The following is a 17716-nucleotide window of genomic DNA, read 5'->3' on the forward strand; positions in this document are numbered from 1 at the left end:
TAAATACGGTAGTTACCATTGTGCAGACGAGTAGCATTTGCTTATAGGATAAGAACAGTTTTATTGACATGTATCAGTTATTTGGTGTTGTTTTGATCAGAAAGTATTACATTGTAAGTGTAAATGCTTTGATATGAAAGCATTTACATTAAAATTGTTTATTCCATAATCAGCTTTTGTTTCAGTTGAGTGTTACAGTAGCTTGCTAATGTGTGCTGTTTGTGTAGTATAATAACTTTATATTTCGAACATGATCAACTAACATGATTAGATTAATAGTAGCATTCGGGAATTTAACTTATTTTTACTCAGATAAACTCAATATAATTGTGCTAAGGTACCTAAAAACAATTTAATAAGTTTAACTAAATATATATATATATATATATATATATATATATATATATATATATATATATATATATATATATATATATATATATATAAATTTAGATAATTGCATGCAACCCCAGTACTTAAAAAAAATGAACAAATTCAATGAATAATATTTTTCAGTGTATCGTAAACCTAACCATTTCTATATAAAGTTTAGATTTAGAGCAAACAATGAGTTCTGCGTATTTTTATTTTTAATTCCAGATCTGCACTAAAGGTTATTTTAATGCCAAAAACCTTTAAAATAGTGGGGTCGTTTGGTTCCATAGTATTTTTTTTTATTTTTTTTGAAAAAGTTGAAAGGTTAAACATCCATAGAACAGATGAAAAGTAAAAAAGTTGAAAGTTTTCCAGACAATAAAAAGGTAAGATAAAAATGGTTCTTTTAAAGTTCATTGAGGAACCAAAAATTATTCTTCTACTCCATCGCTATATGAAGAACCCTGTTAGCACCTTTATTTTTTTAGAGCATGAAACAACTACACCACCAACAAAAAACATTATTGTTATTTCATATTTTATTAACTTACAATCAACTCACAGATTTGACCACTATGGTTAGTTTAGCATAAACATTTGAGAGCGAGTTAATCGTTATGTGATGTGAATTATGGCCTCAGCAGGAAGTAAAGCCTTTCCAGTAGAAATTTTTGCAACCTGCTTTGCGTTCGCGGGGCGGGAGGGCGTTTGTGTTCTCTGCAGAACGCTCCAGCTCCATACGCAGATTCTCATTTGCGCCTGCTGTGGAGACATCATTCTCACGAACCTCCATCTCAGGCACAGACAGAGCAGAAAGAAGATCCTCCAAATCTTTTCTAGTCCAGTCCTGAAAATGACAGACATTAAAATACATGATTTTCTTTAATGTCCTGGAAAAACACCTGTGAAAATGTTTGATAATGGTAATTGTGAGAATTCATTTACTTATACAACACATAAGGGGATAAGAAAAAATGGATTAGAGAGAGATAGATAGATAGAGAGAGAATTACGTATTACATGAGGATTGTAATTTCTGCTTTAAACGAAATTTAAATTTAACCCGAGTAGTAATCCAACCATCTACAATTGCCACTATGTATTCATAAATGTCCTATGATGTACAGTAAGTAAATCAAATTAAGTCAATCGATACAGAAAAACTTTTATGGCAAGTGCCATGCTCAACCATGAGCTACAAGAACACAGGAAGGAGATATGAAGACAGATCATGAAAAAAGTGGTGGTAGCAATGTTAACATCAAGGTAAATTCCCATGACCACACAAACACTGATAAAACACATTGCTTTCCATGTATATTGTAGGACTGACCTGTGTGGCCAATCCAATGGCTCGTGCCCTCTGCAGGAGTCTGTGATGGCGAAGGTTTATGTCTGGTTCCATCTGGGCATCGGTGCCACGGTCACATAGCACAGACAGACCCAACAGGACCAAGTAGCACTGAAACTCACACAGTCTCATCTCAAACTCTGATCCGGTCCGCTCTTGAATTGCGTCTTGCCAGTCGATGGTTCTGGAAGCTCCAATACCCGAGGTGCTCTTTTTAAACTCTCCCTCCGTACCCACGATTGACTGACAGCTGCCTAGGTTGCTGGGTGATGGTGGATTGTGATGTCATAAAGCTTTTCGATTCTTCTGGTCCCCCACTAATGGGATTCTCTCTCATTAAGATAACGCAAGTGAACCAATCCTGACTTGACAATGAGTTACAATAAAAGCATTAGACTGAATGGATTCAGGTTTGTTCAGCTAATCTAAAACAAATACAACAAAGAAATGCCTGGATGTGCGTCTCTCTTTCTTAGAAGAAAGCGCACGGTGACATAAGTGAAGAATAAAAGCTTTTATGAACTTCATAATTGAGTGTAATGTATGTGTGTGTGCGCTTTGTGGGAAGTTGTAGTGTGTTTGTGCTGGGGACGCATTTACAACACACCTGCACCTCTGGTGTAACAGTTGCATGTTTAACATGATTAATAGATGCTGAATAAAGTTTAAAGCATTGCTAAGAGACATAATAACAGAATAATCAGTAAGGGACGTACACTCATAAAAATAGAGGCTTTCAAAGAATTTAAAGGCTTTAAACCATTTCAGGTTCTCCAAAGAACCTTTGAAGTCACAGGTTTCTGAAAGAACATTACTGTTATCTTTTTATAGTCTGTAAAGCATATTTTCACTATATATATAAAAAAGTTTGTTTATGTGGATGTTGACGGTTCTTTATGGAACCATACAATCATATTTAGAGCCTTAATTATTAAAATCTGACTTTTTTCCATGTTTAAGTGCTATAATTGGGTCCCCATTGCTTCTATTAACCTAGAAAATATGAAAAATTAACAACCCAGTAATTAAGTTTTGGTAAACCATTCTCTGCAAGCATGTGCAAAAATAGGTCATTGAAATTTGGCTCCCCTTGTGATGTCAGAAGGGGATAATACCGCCCCTAAATCTGCCCTGTCCAACCACAGCACTGCCATTTAGAGCAGAGATCTTACAATGTTAACATTACAATTCTTTAAAAAAAAAAAGACAGAAAACACTTGAACTTCTGGAAAGACTCTATCCTGACATCTTGTGGTCAGTATTCATAAATATAAAATATATTACATTTTCAAGTTTTAGGTTTTTTTCTTTTAATGACATTCCAGCATCTATGGCTATAATTTTATGCCCAGAACTGGTTAATTCACAAATAAGCTGAGTAAGGACAATTTGGCACCTTCATCCTTAAGAAAATGAACCATATTTTGGGGGGTATTGATTACTATTGACAAAACCATGGTTTTAATGCAGTTTAACCATGGGGCAATGGTAGCTTAATGGTTAGAGAGTTGGGCTTGTAACCCAAGAGTTGCCGGTTCGAGTCTTAAGGCCAGCAGGTAAGGTGCCCTTGAGCAGGGCAGCTGTCCCCATTGTTCCTAAGGTGTTGCAGTGATAGCTGCCCACTGCTCCAGGTGTGTGTTCAGGACTTGGCATGTCTTCCCTTTTACCTTGATGCAAAAGTAACATTCAAAGTATGGGTTAAAATACATTGCCAACTACGTCACTTTCACTTAACCTTGGTGTTTGCAGCACAACCATGGTTTTTGTGTGGTAACTATGGTTAAAAAAAATATTAATTTTCGTAAAGCCATTTCACCTAAACTGCATGTCTTTGGACTGCAGGAGGAAACCGGAGTACCTGGAGTAAACCTAAAGTGATACAGGAAGAACATGCAAAGTCCAAACACAAAGACCACACGCCGAGACTCGAACCGGGGACCTTTTTGCTGTCAGGCGACAATGCTATACCCACTGAACAACTAGTATATAAAATTGTTAAACTGAAGTGTCCCTGCACTGTAAAAAAAATGATGTAATAGGCTTTATGCCCAGCTGCACTACTTCCTGAACTTCAGCCAGCTCCTTGTTTCCTGTCTGCCATTATTGGACAAACTGATTAATCCAAGTGTGTCTGATTATTGTTGTTGTGACTACTGAGGTCAGGCACACCTGGATTAATCAATTTGTTTGTGACTACTGAGGTCAGGCACACCTGGATTAATCAGTTTGTCCAATAATGGCAGACAGGAAACAAGTGCTGCGTCCGAAACCGCCTACTACATACTATATAGTACGCGAAAAGCAGTAGGCGAGGCGAGTAGTATGTCCGAATACATAGTATTCGAAAAACAGTATGCGAAAAGTACCCGGATGACCTACTACTTCCGGTTAGATTTTGCAGTGTGCATACGATGGACGCTTAACTATCCCATGATGCCCCGGACGAGGAGTTATCCAACGAAGAAGAAGAGGCACGCGGCTGTTTTCGCGCTGAAATGACATGACGTGATGACGACGTATGTCACATGATGTAGCAAGATGGCGGATGTAGTACGTCCGAATCTCATTCATACTACCAGGATTCATACTATACAGTACCTACTGTTTTAACGGCAAGTAAGTAGGTACTTCATCTAATTCAGTACCTACTATACAGTATGCGGTTTCGGACGCAGCCAAGGAGCTGGCTGAAGTTCTGGAAGTAGTGCAGCTGGGCATAAAGCCTATTATGCAGCTGGTTGCCAATAACTTACTGTAGAAGATAAAGACAATGTTTCATGTTCATTTAACTTTGAACAAACTGTTGCCAATAAATAGCATAAATGTAAAATCTACAGTAAGTTACTGGCAGCTAGTTGCCAGTAATACCCATAATACTGTAATTTCTACAGATTTTTCTACAGTGTGATGTAATTCATATCCTAGCCTTCATGCAATAAAGATCTTTTTATTAAGATATTAGATTTTAAACAAAACATATCCAAAATATACACCGAATTGGTGCAATGTTACCACACATTAAACACAATGATCAATGTGTATGGACTGATGGAGTGTTAAAAGATAAAAACAAACACCGTTTTAATTGGATAATTCAAATCTGTATTGAAACTCGATGAAATGTTTTCTACGGGACAAAATTCCACATATACAGTACATTACACTACAAACAAATGTGATGTTGTAATTACAAAAAAACAAAAACAACAATGCACAATATTTGCATTACAAATGCCAGAGGGTGGTCCCATTATAAACACTGCAGTGATAAAGATTAACTTCTATATTTTAATGGCACTTAAGAGACCCACCAAAGACAAATTATGTGATTTTCCTTGCAATTGCTAATGATTACTACGTCATAAAAACATGAAATGTACAAACAGCTGAAATCATTAGTGTGACATATCTTTACTACAGCAGATTATGCATTAAAGACAAATAAATATTGTCAATGGTACCTTGTATTCATTGCGGTCTCGTATTAATTATGTTACAACAAACAAAAAGAAATTGAAACCTTAACATTACCTGGTTAAATTGAGTATCACCATTAACCATGTTAAAAATAGGACAAAGTGTCTCTTGAATACACAAATATACTATAAACACACATACTCTACAACACACGATAGTCATGGCTTTAAAATGTAAGGTTTCTCTCCTTGTTTAATTCATGCGACAAATAGCACCATTAACTCGTATTAATTAGAGTTAAACATAAACAGGCGTAATTATATAGCTACAGGTGACCTACAACACAGACTTCATAGGAAGTAAACACATTGTTACAAAAAATGAAATCTTGTGTTATTGATCAAATCTAACAGTGCGTCTATGAGACATCAGCAGGGATCTATTGAATTTCAGTTAGAGGATTGATTCATTCATTACAGGATATCCAATAAAATAAGAAGTGACCTGGAAATCTGTTTAAAACTAATTTATCATTATTTGTTTAAAATTAGTAACACTTTGTAATAATATCATTCCCAGATCGTTAATCAAGAAGACATAAGCACCGATAAAGCGTTAAACATGTTAGTTTTTTACAATTAATAAAGAACGTTGCTAAAAAAATATGTGACCCTACTTCAGTCATAAGTAGCACATTTGTAGCAATTGCTAAAAATACATTGTATGGGTCAAAATTATTCATTTTATCTATGCCAAAAATCATTAGGATATTAAGATAATTTTTTATGAAAATATTTTGTAAATTTCCTAGCATAAATATATACATTTATTTATTTATTTATTATTAGTAATATGTGTGTACACACAACTTTAAAGCCAATTTTCTCATTATTTCGATTTTTTGCACCCTCAGATTCCAGATTTTTGAATACTTGTAAATTAGCAAGATTTCAGATGATGTATAAATCTTAATTTCACAAAATTCATAACTGGTTGTGTGGTCAAGGGTCACATATTTAAACTATTTTGCAGCAGTGTATGTCTCAAAAAATGTACTTTAATTTTAAAACATTAAATTATAATATTATACTGCGTTTACTCAATATGAGCAACCCAAGCTCAAAGTGACAAACTCCTATTTATAAAGTTGGAACGCTGAACGCACGATAACAAAATCATTTGTGTTAAAACATCTACATCTACTGGTCTGAGGGGGATTTTCTAATGACTATAAACAAATTATACTGAGGTCATTCATAACTGTGAATGAGAAATTGACTTAGAAAAATATGGATGCTATTTTAAAAGTTAAATAATTAGTCTTAATTAGATAAATGAAAATGAATCACCCCAAACCATTAAACTACTGTTCAGTTACAGTAAAGGAAAGAGACAAAGTACAGATATCTTTAAGTGCCAATGTAAAACCATCAATTTTTTAATCCCTAATCGTTATAAAATATCATAACAGTAAAGAAAAAGTCTTTATGATGACAAGCCACTGAAAACGGTCATAGTTCATGTGATCGATCGAGGAGAGAAACAGTGTTGCTTCAAAAGGCCGTGTGAACTCTGACCTCAGTGTTACACCTTCATACAGACCCGACAGCGGCTGATGAGAGTAGGTTGTATTGTTCTCTGACGGACCGGAATACTGAGGAGTGAGAATTAAAACTAAGTTATAAATGGAGAGTCAAATCTTATTTGAGAAATAAAGCCCAAAAAAGACGACAGCGTTCTTTTCTTCTTTGTAAAGTTATATCACCTGAACATTCTGTCGGGGTCGAGCGATGCCAGCCAGTAGCTGTAGGAATCAGGGAAGAAGTTACAGGTGCCACGGCCATGACACTCTATAAACGGAATCCTTCGGAATTCTTCCAAACACGAACCGGGAGAAACCAGCGGCTGCCCGGATCCTTCCGCACCTGCAGCTGTTTGCTATGGAACACAATTTTGGTTATGCTTTTTTATTTTAATTTATGAATAGAACGCTTGTAAATAATGTCTGACTCTTACCATTACAAAGGAATAACCTTGCCACAAAGACTGCCATCCTCTAGGGCACTGTGGGATTTGATTTGTCTGGCTGTGAACTGCTATTACATTAGCTGGCGCCTCGCACACTGCACATCTTCAAGAGAAAAATGAATCTTTGTTATTCAACTATTACTATGAATAGCAAAGTTACATTTACATTTATGAACTGGCAGATCCTTTAATCCAAAGTGACTACGGTGCATTACAAAGTATACATTTTTATCAAGTACATGTAGCATGTATGTTCCCTAGGGATTGAACCCACCTAATGCAACGCTCCACCTATAATACTGAGCTAAAGCAACAAATATTTTTCTTCATTGCTGCCTTATAGATTAATACGTGGTCACTTACAACAGCCCATGCTTACATAACAACAGGCATAAACAAAATCGGACTGGCAAAATGTGTTTACCTGCTGATGTACTGTTCCAGTACGTCACCAGAGATCAGATCTGTCTCGCTTGATACCGGTGTGTCTGTAGACAGCCAATAGGAGTAATCATTTCGAGAGGCGTAGCGGCAGGTGTCATCGGGATTACACACCACGAAAGGCATGGTGGAAAATCTTTGCATACAGCTTCCCAGAGTTCCTACACACACACACACATACACATTATTTCTGTGCTTCCGTCTGTCTATCTTATAATCTTTGATAATTTTATCCCACTGCACGTCTGCTGCTACTGTCTGTTTTCTTGCCTAGGTCTTGCCCGTGTCCACGGTTATTGCCATTGATAAAGAGGAGCGAAAATCCTTCATACAAAAGTCTCGATCCACTGGGGCAGGTTGGCACAGTTATCTTTTGACTATGCTTGGTAAAAAGAATTGAATCCGTTTGGGCATCCCGTGGTGTTCCAGGTGGTCCAACCGCACCCTTACGTCCCACTTCACCTGACAAACCACGATTACCTAAAGGAGCCGACAAATTAAATTTTAAAAAAGTTTTTCCTTTCCACTTCACACACTTGATCCCCTTCTCCTGAAAACCATTAAGTATAACTTATGATTGGTTATTTTTATTAAGAGGCGGGACTTCTTTTGCATTGCACGGCTGTATTGAGTGTTGCGGTATTCTTCATTCATAGTAACAGAACTTTGGTGTCTTGTTTTTATCTGTAGTATTTGATAATGTCCCTTTACTTGCCTTGCTTTCCTAGTGGTCCCATGTCTCCTCTCGGGCCAGGGACTCCAGCGCTTCCAGGAGCTCCAGCTGGACCCATGGCTCCTTTCCGCCCTTGTGTTCCTGAAAGGATTTAGGTAAGATTAATAAAACATCACCAGATAAAAAATCAGGACATTTGGTGTTTAAGTATGACGTACCTTGTGGACCTGGTCCTCCTGGTGCTCCAGGTTCTCCTTGTCTCCCTTTCTCACCAACTACTCCAGGTAAACCAGGGTCTCCTGGGGTAGTGATGACCTCGGCCACAACATCACAACCTTTGGGCCCTAAATCATTACAATCAGGAAGATGTAACTGTATATGCAAATTGAAAGTAACGCAGTTTGTTTTTCACGCATTTCTTAAATGACGTGAAATCTGGGGTGTGGGTGTTCACTGTAAAAAATGACTCTTACTAAGTATTTTTGTCTTGTGTTTAGTAGAAATATCAAAAAATTCTTAAATTAAGATGTATTTTCTTGATGGGCAAAATTACCTAAGAAAATAAGTTATAAGTTTTAAATTAAAACAAGCAAAATTATCTGCCAATGGGGTGAGAAAAGTTTGCTTAATTTAAGTGTTTAAGAAAAAAGAAAATTTATATTTAGATTTTTTTCTTAGCCATTGGCAGATATTTTTGCTTGTTTTACTTTTAAATTTACTTGAATTGTATATTTTTTGTCTATAAACTAGAATTATTTTCTTAGGTACTTTTGCTCATCAAGAAAAAACATCTTAATATAATTTTTAGATATTTCTTCTGAAAACAAGACAAAAATAGGAAGTAAAAAAGTAATTTTTGCAGTGTTTTAGCAACTTTCACTGCAAAAAATATTATTATTTTTTCTTGTTTTCAGTAAAAATATCAAAAAATTCTTAAATAAAGATGCTTTTTCTTGATGAGCAAAATGACCCAAGAAAATAAGTCTAGTTTTTAGACCAAAAATATCAAATTTAATTTTTCTTGAATTTTTCTTGAATTTAGTGTTAAAAAATGTTCAAGATTTTTTGCTTACCCAATTGCCATATTTTTTGCTTGTTTTATGCACAAAATCACTTAAATTTTATAATTTTGGTCTAAAAACTAAACTTATTTTCTTGGTTCGTTTTGCTCATAAAGAAAAAGCATCTTAATTGAAGAATTTTTTTATATTTATACTGAAAACAAGACAAAAATACTAAGAATTTTTTTTCTTGAAAATCTTTAGTGTCACAGGTTTTCATATACAATTTAGTAAAAATGCCAATTTTATGAAATATCAATGGTATACAAAATATCACCTTTACGTCCAAGAGGTCCTTTACGACCTTTTAATCCTGGAGCGCCATTAGGACCAAAATTTCCTTTCTGACCTGTAAGACAAGCACAAAATATTCACACATTTCACATAATGACACACAATTTCTTTTCACAAACGTTACATCTATTTAAGATTCTTTACCAACTGGCCCCATGAGACCCATAGGCCCATAGTCTCCTTTGGCACCCCTGCGTCCAGGATCTCCATCTCTACCCTGAAAACATTCAAATTGATCTCAGGTCTTCTTATGTCAAACTCAAAACCAAATAACAAAATTTAAATTCTGACCACAAAGATCTATTGAGTTTAATCAACAAGTGTACAGTAACAAGGAAAGTCTTTCTTTATTGACTCTTCACGCCATTCCAGCATCTATAGCTATATTCATGGGGAGAACCAGTTAATCCATACACAGGTTGATCCACACAAGTTAGGAGATGGGCAACTTGGTATCTCCAATTAACCTAACTTGCATGACGTACCCAGAGTAAACCCACACTGACACAGGGAGAACCCAGAAAGGCCACCTGCCCTAGCCGGGGCTCGAACCGGGGACCTTCTTGCTGTAAGACAACAATGAGCCACCGTGCCGCCCCTAACATGGAAAGTTTCTCTAAAAACGTACATGGTGATGTCATATACTTTGAGATCTATTAACCCTTTTGCTCTAGTTAACCAGTGTATGCTTTGCCTTCTTGCATTGTGTCCACTTACTGGTTCACCTGGAACTCCTTGTTCACCGATATTCCCAGGCCCTCCTACAAGTCCCCGTGGCCCAACAACGCCTTTATCTCCCTTCAGGCCTGGACCTGGGTTACCAGGAGGGCCACGTGGACCCGGGAGGCCTACATTGAAATATACATAGAATCAACAGAGAAGATATGCGATGGGTTTTAAAAAAATTCAAGACAATAATAAAATGACTAATCACCTTGAAGGCCAGATGGTCCTAAGGGTCCTCGCTCCCCTTTTGGACCATCAGCACAGATTCCAGGTGCACCTTTACATCCACGTGGTCCCGATACTCCAGGTGGACCAGGAGGACCGATGTCTCCAGGTGGCCCATAGGGTCCTGGTGGCCCACATGGTCCTTGGGGTCCAGGATTGCCTTTAAAACCTAAAATGATACATATACATACAGTCCTATAACAGCTTAGTTACTTGGTGAAGATCTCTATGTGAAAGTGTTTGACTCACCTTTCTCACCCTTGATACCAGGTGGACCAGGAATCCCATTTACAGTGGCTATAAAAAAACGAGGATTGTTTAATTTGAATATTCCCGCATGTATGCGAGTGTGTTTGTGTGTGAGATCTTACGGCCTCTGTCTCCTTTAGTTCCAGCTGGCCCAGGAATACCGTCCCTGCCTTGTTCTCCGCGGGGTCCTGGAAGTCCAGGATTCCCAGCCGAACCAGGACCACCTTGAGAAAGTCATACATACGGTACTTATACATCTGCATGTAAGGTCATATCATGAATAAATTCTGAGTTTATAAATCTCTATAGCAATTTGCAGATTTTATAAGAAACATACATACTGTTACTGGTTTTACGTTTAGTAAACATTCAAAAAGCCAGATCATACCTGGTGCACCACTGGGCCCTGGGTATCCAGCTGGACCTGAAAGCCCATCTAAACCCTTTTCACCAGGAGGTCCTGGGGGTCCTTATAATTAAAAAGAGAAAAACAAACATTAAGAGGATGAAACTGTATTTAAATGAAGAGATGAAGAAAACTGCACATTTAAAAATATATCAATTATTTGAGGATTCAAGTATAATAAAAAACCTAATGAATACCTGGACCTCCTGGTACTCCTGCTTCTCCTCTGTCCCCAGGACGTCCTCCCGGACCCGGTGGACCTTGATTCCCAGATATACCCTTATCACCCTTATCACCTCGATCCCCCGGACGTCCAGGCTCACCCTGAAAAAAACAGAGAGAGGAGTTGGGAGCAATTGTGATATATCTGTGTGTTTTGCTTTACTGCCAAATAATTTTGTCCAAGAAATGATATTTTAATGGTTTAATGAATCTCACATGATGGCAAATTAGAAACCAATTTATGGGAATTAATACCTTTGGACCAGGTGGTCCTGGAAGCCCTGGTCCAGGCTCGCTGGGGTCACCTTTCAGACCCTTCGGTCCATTTTGGCCTGGGTTCCCAGGAGTCCCGGACTCCCCACGAATTCCAGGTGATCCTTTGTTGCCCTTTACGCCTGCAGCGACAAAATACTAAAATTGTTTAAATAAATCATTTTAAAAAGCAGCATTGCTGATAGACAGGAGTTTCAATTCTTACATACGCGATTATGTTTAAACCATAGACTGTAAAAAATATGGATCTAGTGTCCGTGACGTCACCCATAGGTTTGTGAAAATAGTTTTTTAAGCTTAAAGTAGGTAGTGCCTGCCGTTGGCATTTTGGCCACGCGTCACCGCGCATCAATCGCGGATAACCGAAAATGGGTAAAGAGGTGGGACGTGGGTAAAGCGGAGGTGGCTGGTTGCTGAAACCATGCCTGCCTAGCTGGACTCTAGTGACAGCAGTGGCAGTTCACCCATCACTTACGTGGCCACGCCCCTAATTATGCAGAACTTTAAAACTTAATTATAATTTAAACGGATGAGTTACAAAAAAAAATCACCCCCTCACAGTTGTACATGGGGGTCTATGGGAATTGACTCCCTTTTGGAGCCAGCCCCCAGCAGCCAGTTGATGAATTGCTGTTTAAGTCACTTCCGTATTGGCTTAATCAGAGAGTTCGGAAGGTTGCCCCTACCTGGAAATCCCACAATCCCTGGATCCCCAATGCAGCCCTCAAAACCTGGATTTCCAGGACTGCCTTTCAAACCAGGGTCACCCGGAGGACCTTAAAAAGATGGTGTACACTTATGCACTGTGTTGAAATATAGACAGCAAGAGTTGTAAGCAGTGTTTCTTGAGTCAGACACCTTACCTGGTGGGCCAGGATTTCCCGGAAGTCCATTCTTCCCAAAATTACCATAATTGCCCTGAATTCCCTTGTCTCCTTTAGAACCAGGAACACCAGTAAGACCTAAAACACACAGTATTATATATTTTACATCATTGATGACATACACCATCATTTATGACAGAACATCATTGCAGAGTTTGATTGGTTTTCACTATTGTACAGTAGTGGGGGCGTGGTTGCTTATCTTCCGAAAGAGCACAGAATTTCTGAACCGACAAATGCAAAGATCTGCGTAAACCAAAAGGTAGTTGTTTAAGCACAGGAAAGCTAACGTCACTAACAAACATTTAATGGCACAGAAATTAAAACTGTCTAATGTTACCAAATAAAATCATGAGCCCACAAAGGGGTGTGCAACTTTGCAAGATGTGCAAGATTATGATTTGGATTAAGTCCTTTAAGGGATACCAGCCAAATATCAAAATTATCCCATGATTTACTCACCCTCAAGCACTCCAAGATACACGTCCATCATCTTTCAGACAAACACATTTGAAATTATTTTAGTAAATGTCCTTGCTCTTCCAAACTTTATGATGGTAGAAAACATGGATCAGGGAACAAATTTTAACTTTAAACCCCCAAAAAGTGCATTCATCCTTTACAGAAGTAATCAACATGGCTCCAAAGGGTTAATAAAGGTCTTCTGTTGGTAAACGATGCGATTTTGTAAGATAAATATCCATGTTTTATAGAGTAATTTTTATATGTGGCTGGAGTATCACTTTAAAATTAAAAATGCGATTCTCAGCTTTTTGTTTGAAGTGTTTTTATGAAACTTTCATGTTTTTTTAAGAAGTTTTGAAGACTCACCAACAGACCACAGGCTGTAAAAAAGACTTGCGGGTTGAGTTAGCACCGTAGCACAAGACAAAGTGGAGCCAGTGACTAAAATATTACCTGGTGGGCCAGGGTCACCAGGATCCCCTTGAGCGACAATGCTTGATGGTTGTCCTTTGAGACCAATGGCTCCTATGTCTCCTAATTCTCCGGATCTTCCTCTATTACCTGGCACTCCATTGCTACCCATGAAACCTGATGAGGGATCACTTTTATTATCATAGTTAAAATAAAATAAAAATGATCCATGTATTTTTTTTTGTATGTTTGTTTCACATGTATACATTCGGCATGTTTATCTTACTTTTTCTTAGTATGTGAGTTTCTGGGATTCAAAACCATGACCTTTGCCTTGCTAACCAAATGTTATACACACTGAGCTACAGTAAAGTGTTTAATTAAACCTTTAGATCCAGGGGGCCCAGGTTGTCCACGGTTTCCAGTTGCTCCAGGTGGACCAATGCTTCCAGGATTTCCAGAATTTCCCCGTGTACCTGAAACACAACAAAGCGGTTAGTAAAAGCTTTGCGTAAAACTTAAAGCAAGTACTATGTTCCCCAATATGCAAGTATTGAATGCTATTATTAAGTATTTAGGAACACAGAGTACCTGGGAAACCTGCTAAGCCATCTCGACCTCTGAAACCTTTTGGTCCCTGTTGACCGGTGGAACCTGTCTCTCCATTTTTCCCAGGTATGCCAGCGATACCCGTGGGACCGGGTAAACCTTGCCCAGGTGAACCAGTTTCACCCTGTGGCCCCTTCGGGCCCCTCAGCCCTGAAAACAAATTATTACATTTGTCATATATAGGTGCTGGTCATATTATTAGAATATCATCAAAAAGTTGATTTATTTCACTAATTCCATTCAAAAAGTGAAACTTGTACATTATATTAATTCATTACACACAGACTGATATATTTCAAATGTTTATTTCTTTTCATTTTGATGATTATAGCTGACAACTAAAGAAAATCCCAAATTCAGTATCTCAGAAAATGATCAGCTCTAATCAGCTAATTAACTCAAAACACCTGCAAAGGTCTTTAAATGGTCTCTCAGTCTAGTTCTATAGGCTACACAATCATGGGAAAGACTGCTGACTTCACAGTTGTCCAAAAGACGACCATTGACACTTTGAACAAGGAGGGCAAGACACAAAAGGTCATTGCAAAAGAGGCTGGCTGTTCACAGAGCTCTGTGTCCAAGCTGTAACAGAGCGGCAGGTAGTAGATGTTATGAGTCTTTTCCTCTACCTTTTACTCTGCTAACCCGTCATGACGGGGGCGTGAGAAAGCAAAATATTCTGAATAAAAGGGGAAAATAGCACGTCTAGGTGGCAGTGTTCCAAAAGCAGATCTTCAGCAGGATACGTGATCGTAAGCGGGATGACGTGACGAGTGACGCCTCACGTGAGTTCAGTCTGTGTTTCCGGTAGTGATGGTCAACCCGGATCTTTTTAAGGATTCGGGTTATTCTGAGTCACTCACTAATATGATCCGGGTTGTGCGAGTCACTCGAGTCACTTGAGTCACTTGGTCAAAATCTCCCAATTCCAATCGCTAAGTCATACTAATGCCAACCAAGCAACTCGGATCACGCGTGCAGCTACGAGTTTATGACTCCTCTGCTCACAAAAAAGGGCTTATGTGACCTGAGGAACTCGTAAAAAACATGCATGCCCGTGGTAACATTATCAATAACATAATTGTAAAAGTTTGGTGTGTTTAGTTTCATTTCATAACGACAAATATATCAACACCACATTTAGAAGATGTCAGGCTGGGTTGACTTGGACGTGAGAGGAACGTGTCCTGTTTCAGATTGACTTAAAAGATCCACGATAGGCTTCGGTTAATCTTGTGAGTGAGTCCCAGACAGAGCCGCTCGCCCGCTCCTGCACGGGTCCTGTGAGTGAACCACTCACGTCACTCTGAGTGACTCAGTCAACAAGAGGAGCCGTGTACGTCCGTCGGTGGCGGATCTTTCCAGCAGCACTGCTGCAGCAGTCCTCGTATTTAAAAATGTTAAACATTTGCAGCTTCTACCCAAAACATTGTGCCAGTCAAATATTTCAACAGATTAGCCTACATGAGTCAGTGGGTTAACAACACGAGCAAGGCTTGTTTCTCCTAGCCCAGGATTCAAGCTCCATGAGTTGAGTCACTCTCTGTTTGAATCCCCGAGCCGCAGACCAACTCATTGCCGCGCGCACGCATCCTTTTGTACTCGGATTCGGAGCTGCAAGAATCCGGAATAGCAGCTTTTGGTTCACTCGGTACCCCCAGTCGATATTTGGTGATGTAAATTAGCTCGTTGTTGCAAGTTATAGAACCTATGGCAGCTTAATTTGTAATTCTGTTGTAAACATTTGAAGAGCTTTGTGTTTGATACAATTTCTCATTTTTAATGCAAAATCTGAGAGGACTCAACTGACTCGGGTTAATGGTCACTAAGGACTCATGGTTCTCGAGTCATTTTAGGGATCGGGTTAAATGATCCGAGTTTCGGGTGACTCGCTCATCACTAGTTTCCGGACATGCTGCGGTTTGTTTGGAGAGGAGTGATGAGATCGGTAACTTTCCGAAAGAGTTTTCTTTGAAGCCTACTCCAGTCTAAAGCGTGTCAGAGATTTACACGGAGATTCACGCCACGCTATACGGACACATCGTCGATCTCGCTGTATCACCACTAAGCCTGCGATCTGCTGAGAAACTGGTCAGTGCCTCCCTGCATACTCTGTTTACACACACACACACACACACACATACACACACACACACACACACACACACACACACACACACACACACACACACATACACGGACACATGTTTACAGTATACTCACGTAAATAAACATTCACGTAAACTCCGCACTTTTTCTTCTATAAGAGTTAAAGCGTCAGTACTCTTTGAATATAGGTGTTTTGTATGCAAAATGTTTATTTGTTTACAATTGCAATTAGTTCAGTTTATTTATTTTTATTTTTCTCTTCTTTCCTGGCGTACATGCTTACTGTACATGAAAATAGTGAGACTGCTTCTGTGTAAAGGACACCCACTATTTCCAGCATTATTCTTCTTCTATACTATTTCAAGACTGTTTGTTTAGATGACATCTCAGAGACTTTAAAGGACTGTCTTGGGGTATTTAAAACTTCTAATTTTCTTTCCTGTATCTACATCCAATATCACTGTGCTTACTGTGTAATGTACTGGGTTTAAACTGACTTAAAATATGCACATTCATGTGAAACAATGATGGGTTAAAATGAGTGGTTATATTTCTTTCCTGTATTTACATCCAATATAACCGTGCTTAGTGGGTTTGTATTTTGAGCAAGTCGTGAAAGGCCTAAACCCTGTTATTACACATTACTGTTTAAAGGCTTATCACTGTGTTGTGAATTTAAATGTTTTGTTTGTTGTTGTTGTTTTTTTCTCTCTTCCATGTTATAAAGAAATAATATCATACTCTGTTGGTTGTTTTCTCTGACAAATACAAAGTATTATTATTATCATTTTTTGTATGTAACTGGTGGTTTTTTTTTTTAAACTGAGCTATCCGGAACATTACAATTGACAGTAAATGCTGTCTGGCGCCCGAACTCCAAATGTATTTTCTATAACCTGTAGTTACCGGGTGTCGCCACCGTTACAGAAGTGGCGCCCGAACAGGGACTTGAATAACTTGAATGATGTGAATAACTTGAATGACGTAAAAGGGTTTGAAACCCATTGGTTTTGAATAATGCATTACCCATGTATATATTTTTTGTGAACTAAGCATTCTTTGGAAATTGTTTTGCTGAATTAAATCAGTGTACAGGGGAAAGTGATGGTAAACTTTTGCTGAAATTGATTTAATCTTATTTTATTTTTGTTTTGTTTGTGAGTGTGTGGGGTACAAAAAGGAGAAAAAAATCAACTTAGGCATACTAAAGTGTAATCCGACTTTATTTCATTCCACTACATATCCCATTAATTTCATACATACATACATTACAAACATGGCCACTACTCCTCTTTCCCCCTCAACCTCTGTGGTCATAGATCCTGTAGACATAGCTACCCCAGTCTGGCCACCAGTGCCACCAAAGCTGGTTCCCTTGATACGTGCCTCTACATCCCAAACACCGACGCAGTTCAGTAGTTCCTTCCCAAGGCCTCAGGTGGACTTTGCCTCTGCACCACTAGGTGGCTCTATTCCTTTCCAGTCAGATCCTATGCA

At 38.4% G+C, this 17716-nt stretch overlaps 2 protein-coding genes across 4 annotated transcripts in view; both read right to left on the reverse strand.

Moving 5' to 3' along the window:
* Window positions 1–896: 896 nt before the first annotated feature.
* On the reverse strand, window positions 897–1925 carry sst1.2 (somatostatin 1, tandem duplicate 2). Its single transcript, XM_065280674.2, has 2 exons — window positions 1709–1925; window positions 897–1222 (listed from the first exon to the last, which is right to left on the reverse strand). Exons 1-2 carry the CDS (start codon window positions 1856–1858, stop codon window positions 1013–1015), a joined length of 360 nt encoding a protein of 119 aa, XP_065136746.1. The 5' UTR covers window positions 1859–1925; the 3' UTR covers window positions 897–1012.
* A 2732-nt stretch (window positions 1926–4657) lies between these two features.
* Window positions 4658–17716, reverse strand: part of col4a3 (collagen, type IV, alpha 3) — a 59797-nt gene continuing 46738 nt past the window's right edge. For all 3 annotated transcript variants that reach the window (XM_065280678.1, XM_065280677.2, XM_065280676.1), the window contains exons 32-52: window positions 14093–14260; window positions 13888–13977; window positions 13544–13678; window positions 12605–12703; window positions 12428–12517; window positions 11724–11863; window positions 11444–11570; window positions 11229–11309; window positions 10963–11064; window positions 10841–10888; window positions 10575–10760; window positions 10358–10488; window positions 9785–9857; window positions 9624–9695; window positions 8504–8629; window positions 8328–8426; window positions 7883–8092; window positions 7596–7773; window positions 7160–7274; window positions 6909–7081; window positions 4658–6797 (exon numbers count right to left, since the gene is read on the reverse strand). In XM_065280678.1, the coding sequence (XP_065136750.1) occupies window positions 6728–6797; window positions 6909–7081; window positions 7160–7274; window positions 7596–7773; window positions 7883–8092; window positions 8328–8426; window positions 8504–8629; window positions 9624–9695; window positions 9785–9857; window positions 10358–10488; window positions 10575–10760; window positions 10841–10888; window positions 10963–11064; window positions 11229–11309; window positions 11444–11570; window positions 11724–11863; window positions 12428–12517; window positions 12605–12703; window positions 13544–13678; window positions 13888–13977; window positions 14093–14260 (2513 nt within the window). In that variant the 3' untranslated portion in view covers window positions 4658–6727. The remainder of the gene's footprint in view (window positions 6798–6908; window positions 7082–7159; window positions 7275–7595; window positions 7774–7882; window positions 8093–8327; window positions 8427–8503; window positions 8630–9623; window positions 9696–9784; window positions 9858–10357; window positions 10489–10574; window positions 10761–10840; window positions 10889–10962; window positions 11065–11228; window positions 11310–11443; window positions 11571–11723; window positions 11864–12427; window positions 12518–12604; window positions 12704–13543; window positions 13679–13887; window positions 13978–14092; window positions 14261–17716) is intronic.

The sequence above is a fragment of the Paramisgurnus dabryanus genome, chromosome 8, assembly GCF_030506205.2.
Source record: "Paramisgurnus dabryanus chromosome 8, PD_genome_1.1, whole genome shotgun sequence".
Lineage (NCBI taxonomy): Eukaryota > Metazoa > Chordata > Actinopteri > Cypriniformes > Cobitidae > Paramisgurnus > Paramisgurnus dabryanus.

Coding starts and splice junctions, on each gene's coding strand:
- sst1.2 (XM_065280674.2), bottom strand. CDS start 1,858: ATGAGACTGTGTGAGTTTCAGTGCTACTTGGTCCTGTTGGGTCTGTCT. Junction 1,223..1,708: donor CCATTGGATTGGCCACACAG/GTCAGTCCTACA, acceptor TGTCATTTTCAG/GACTGGACTAGAAAAGATTT.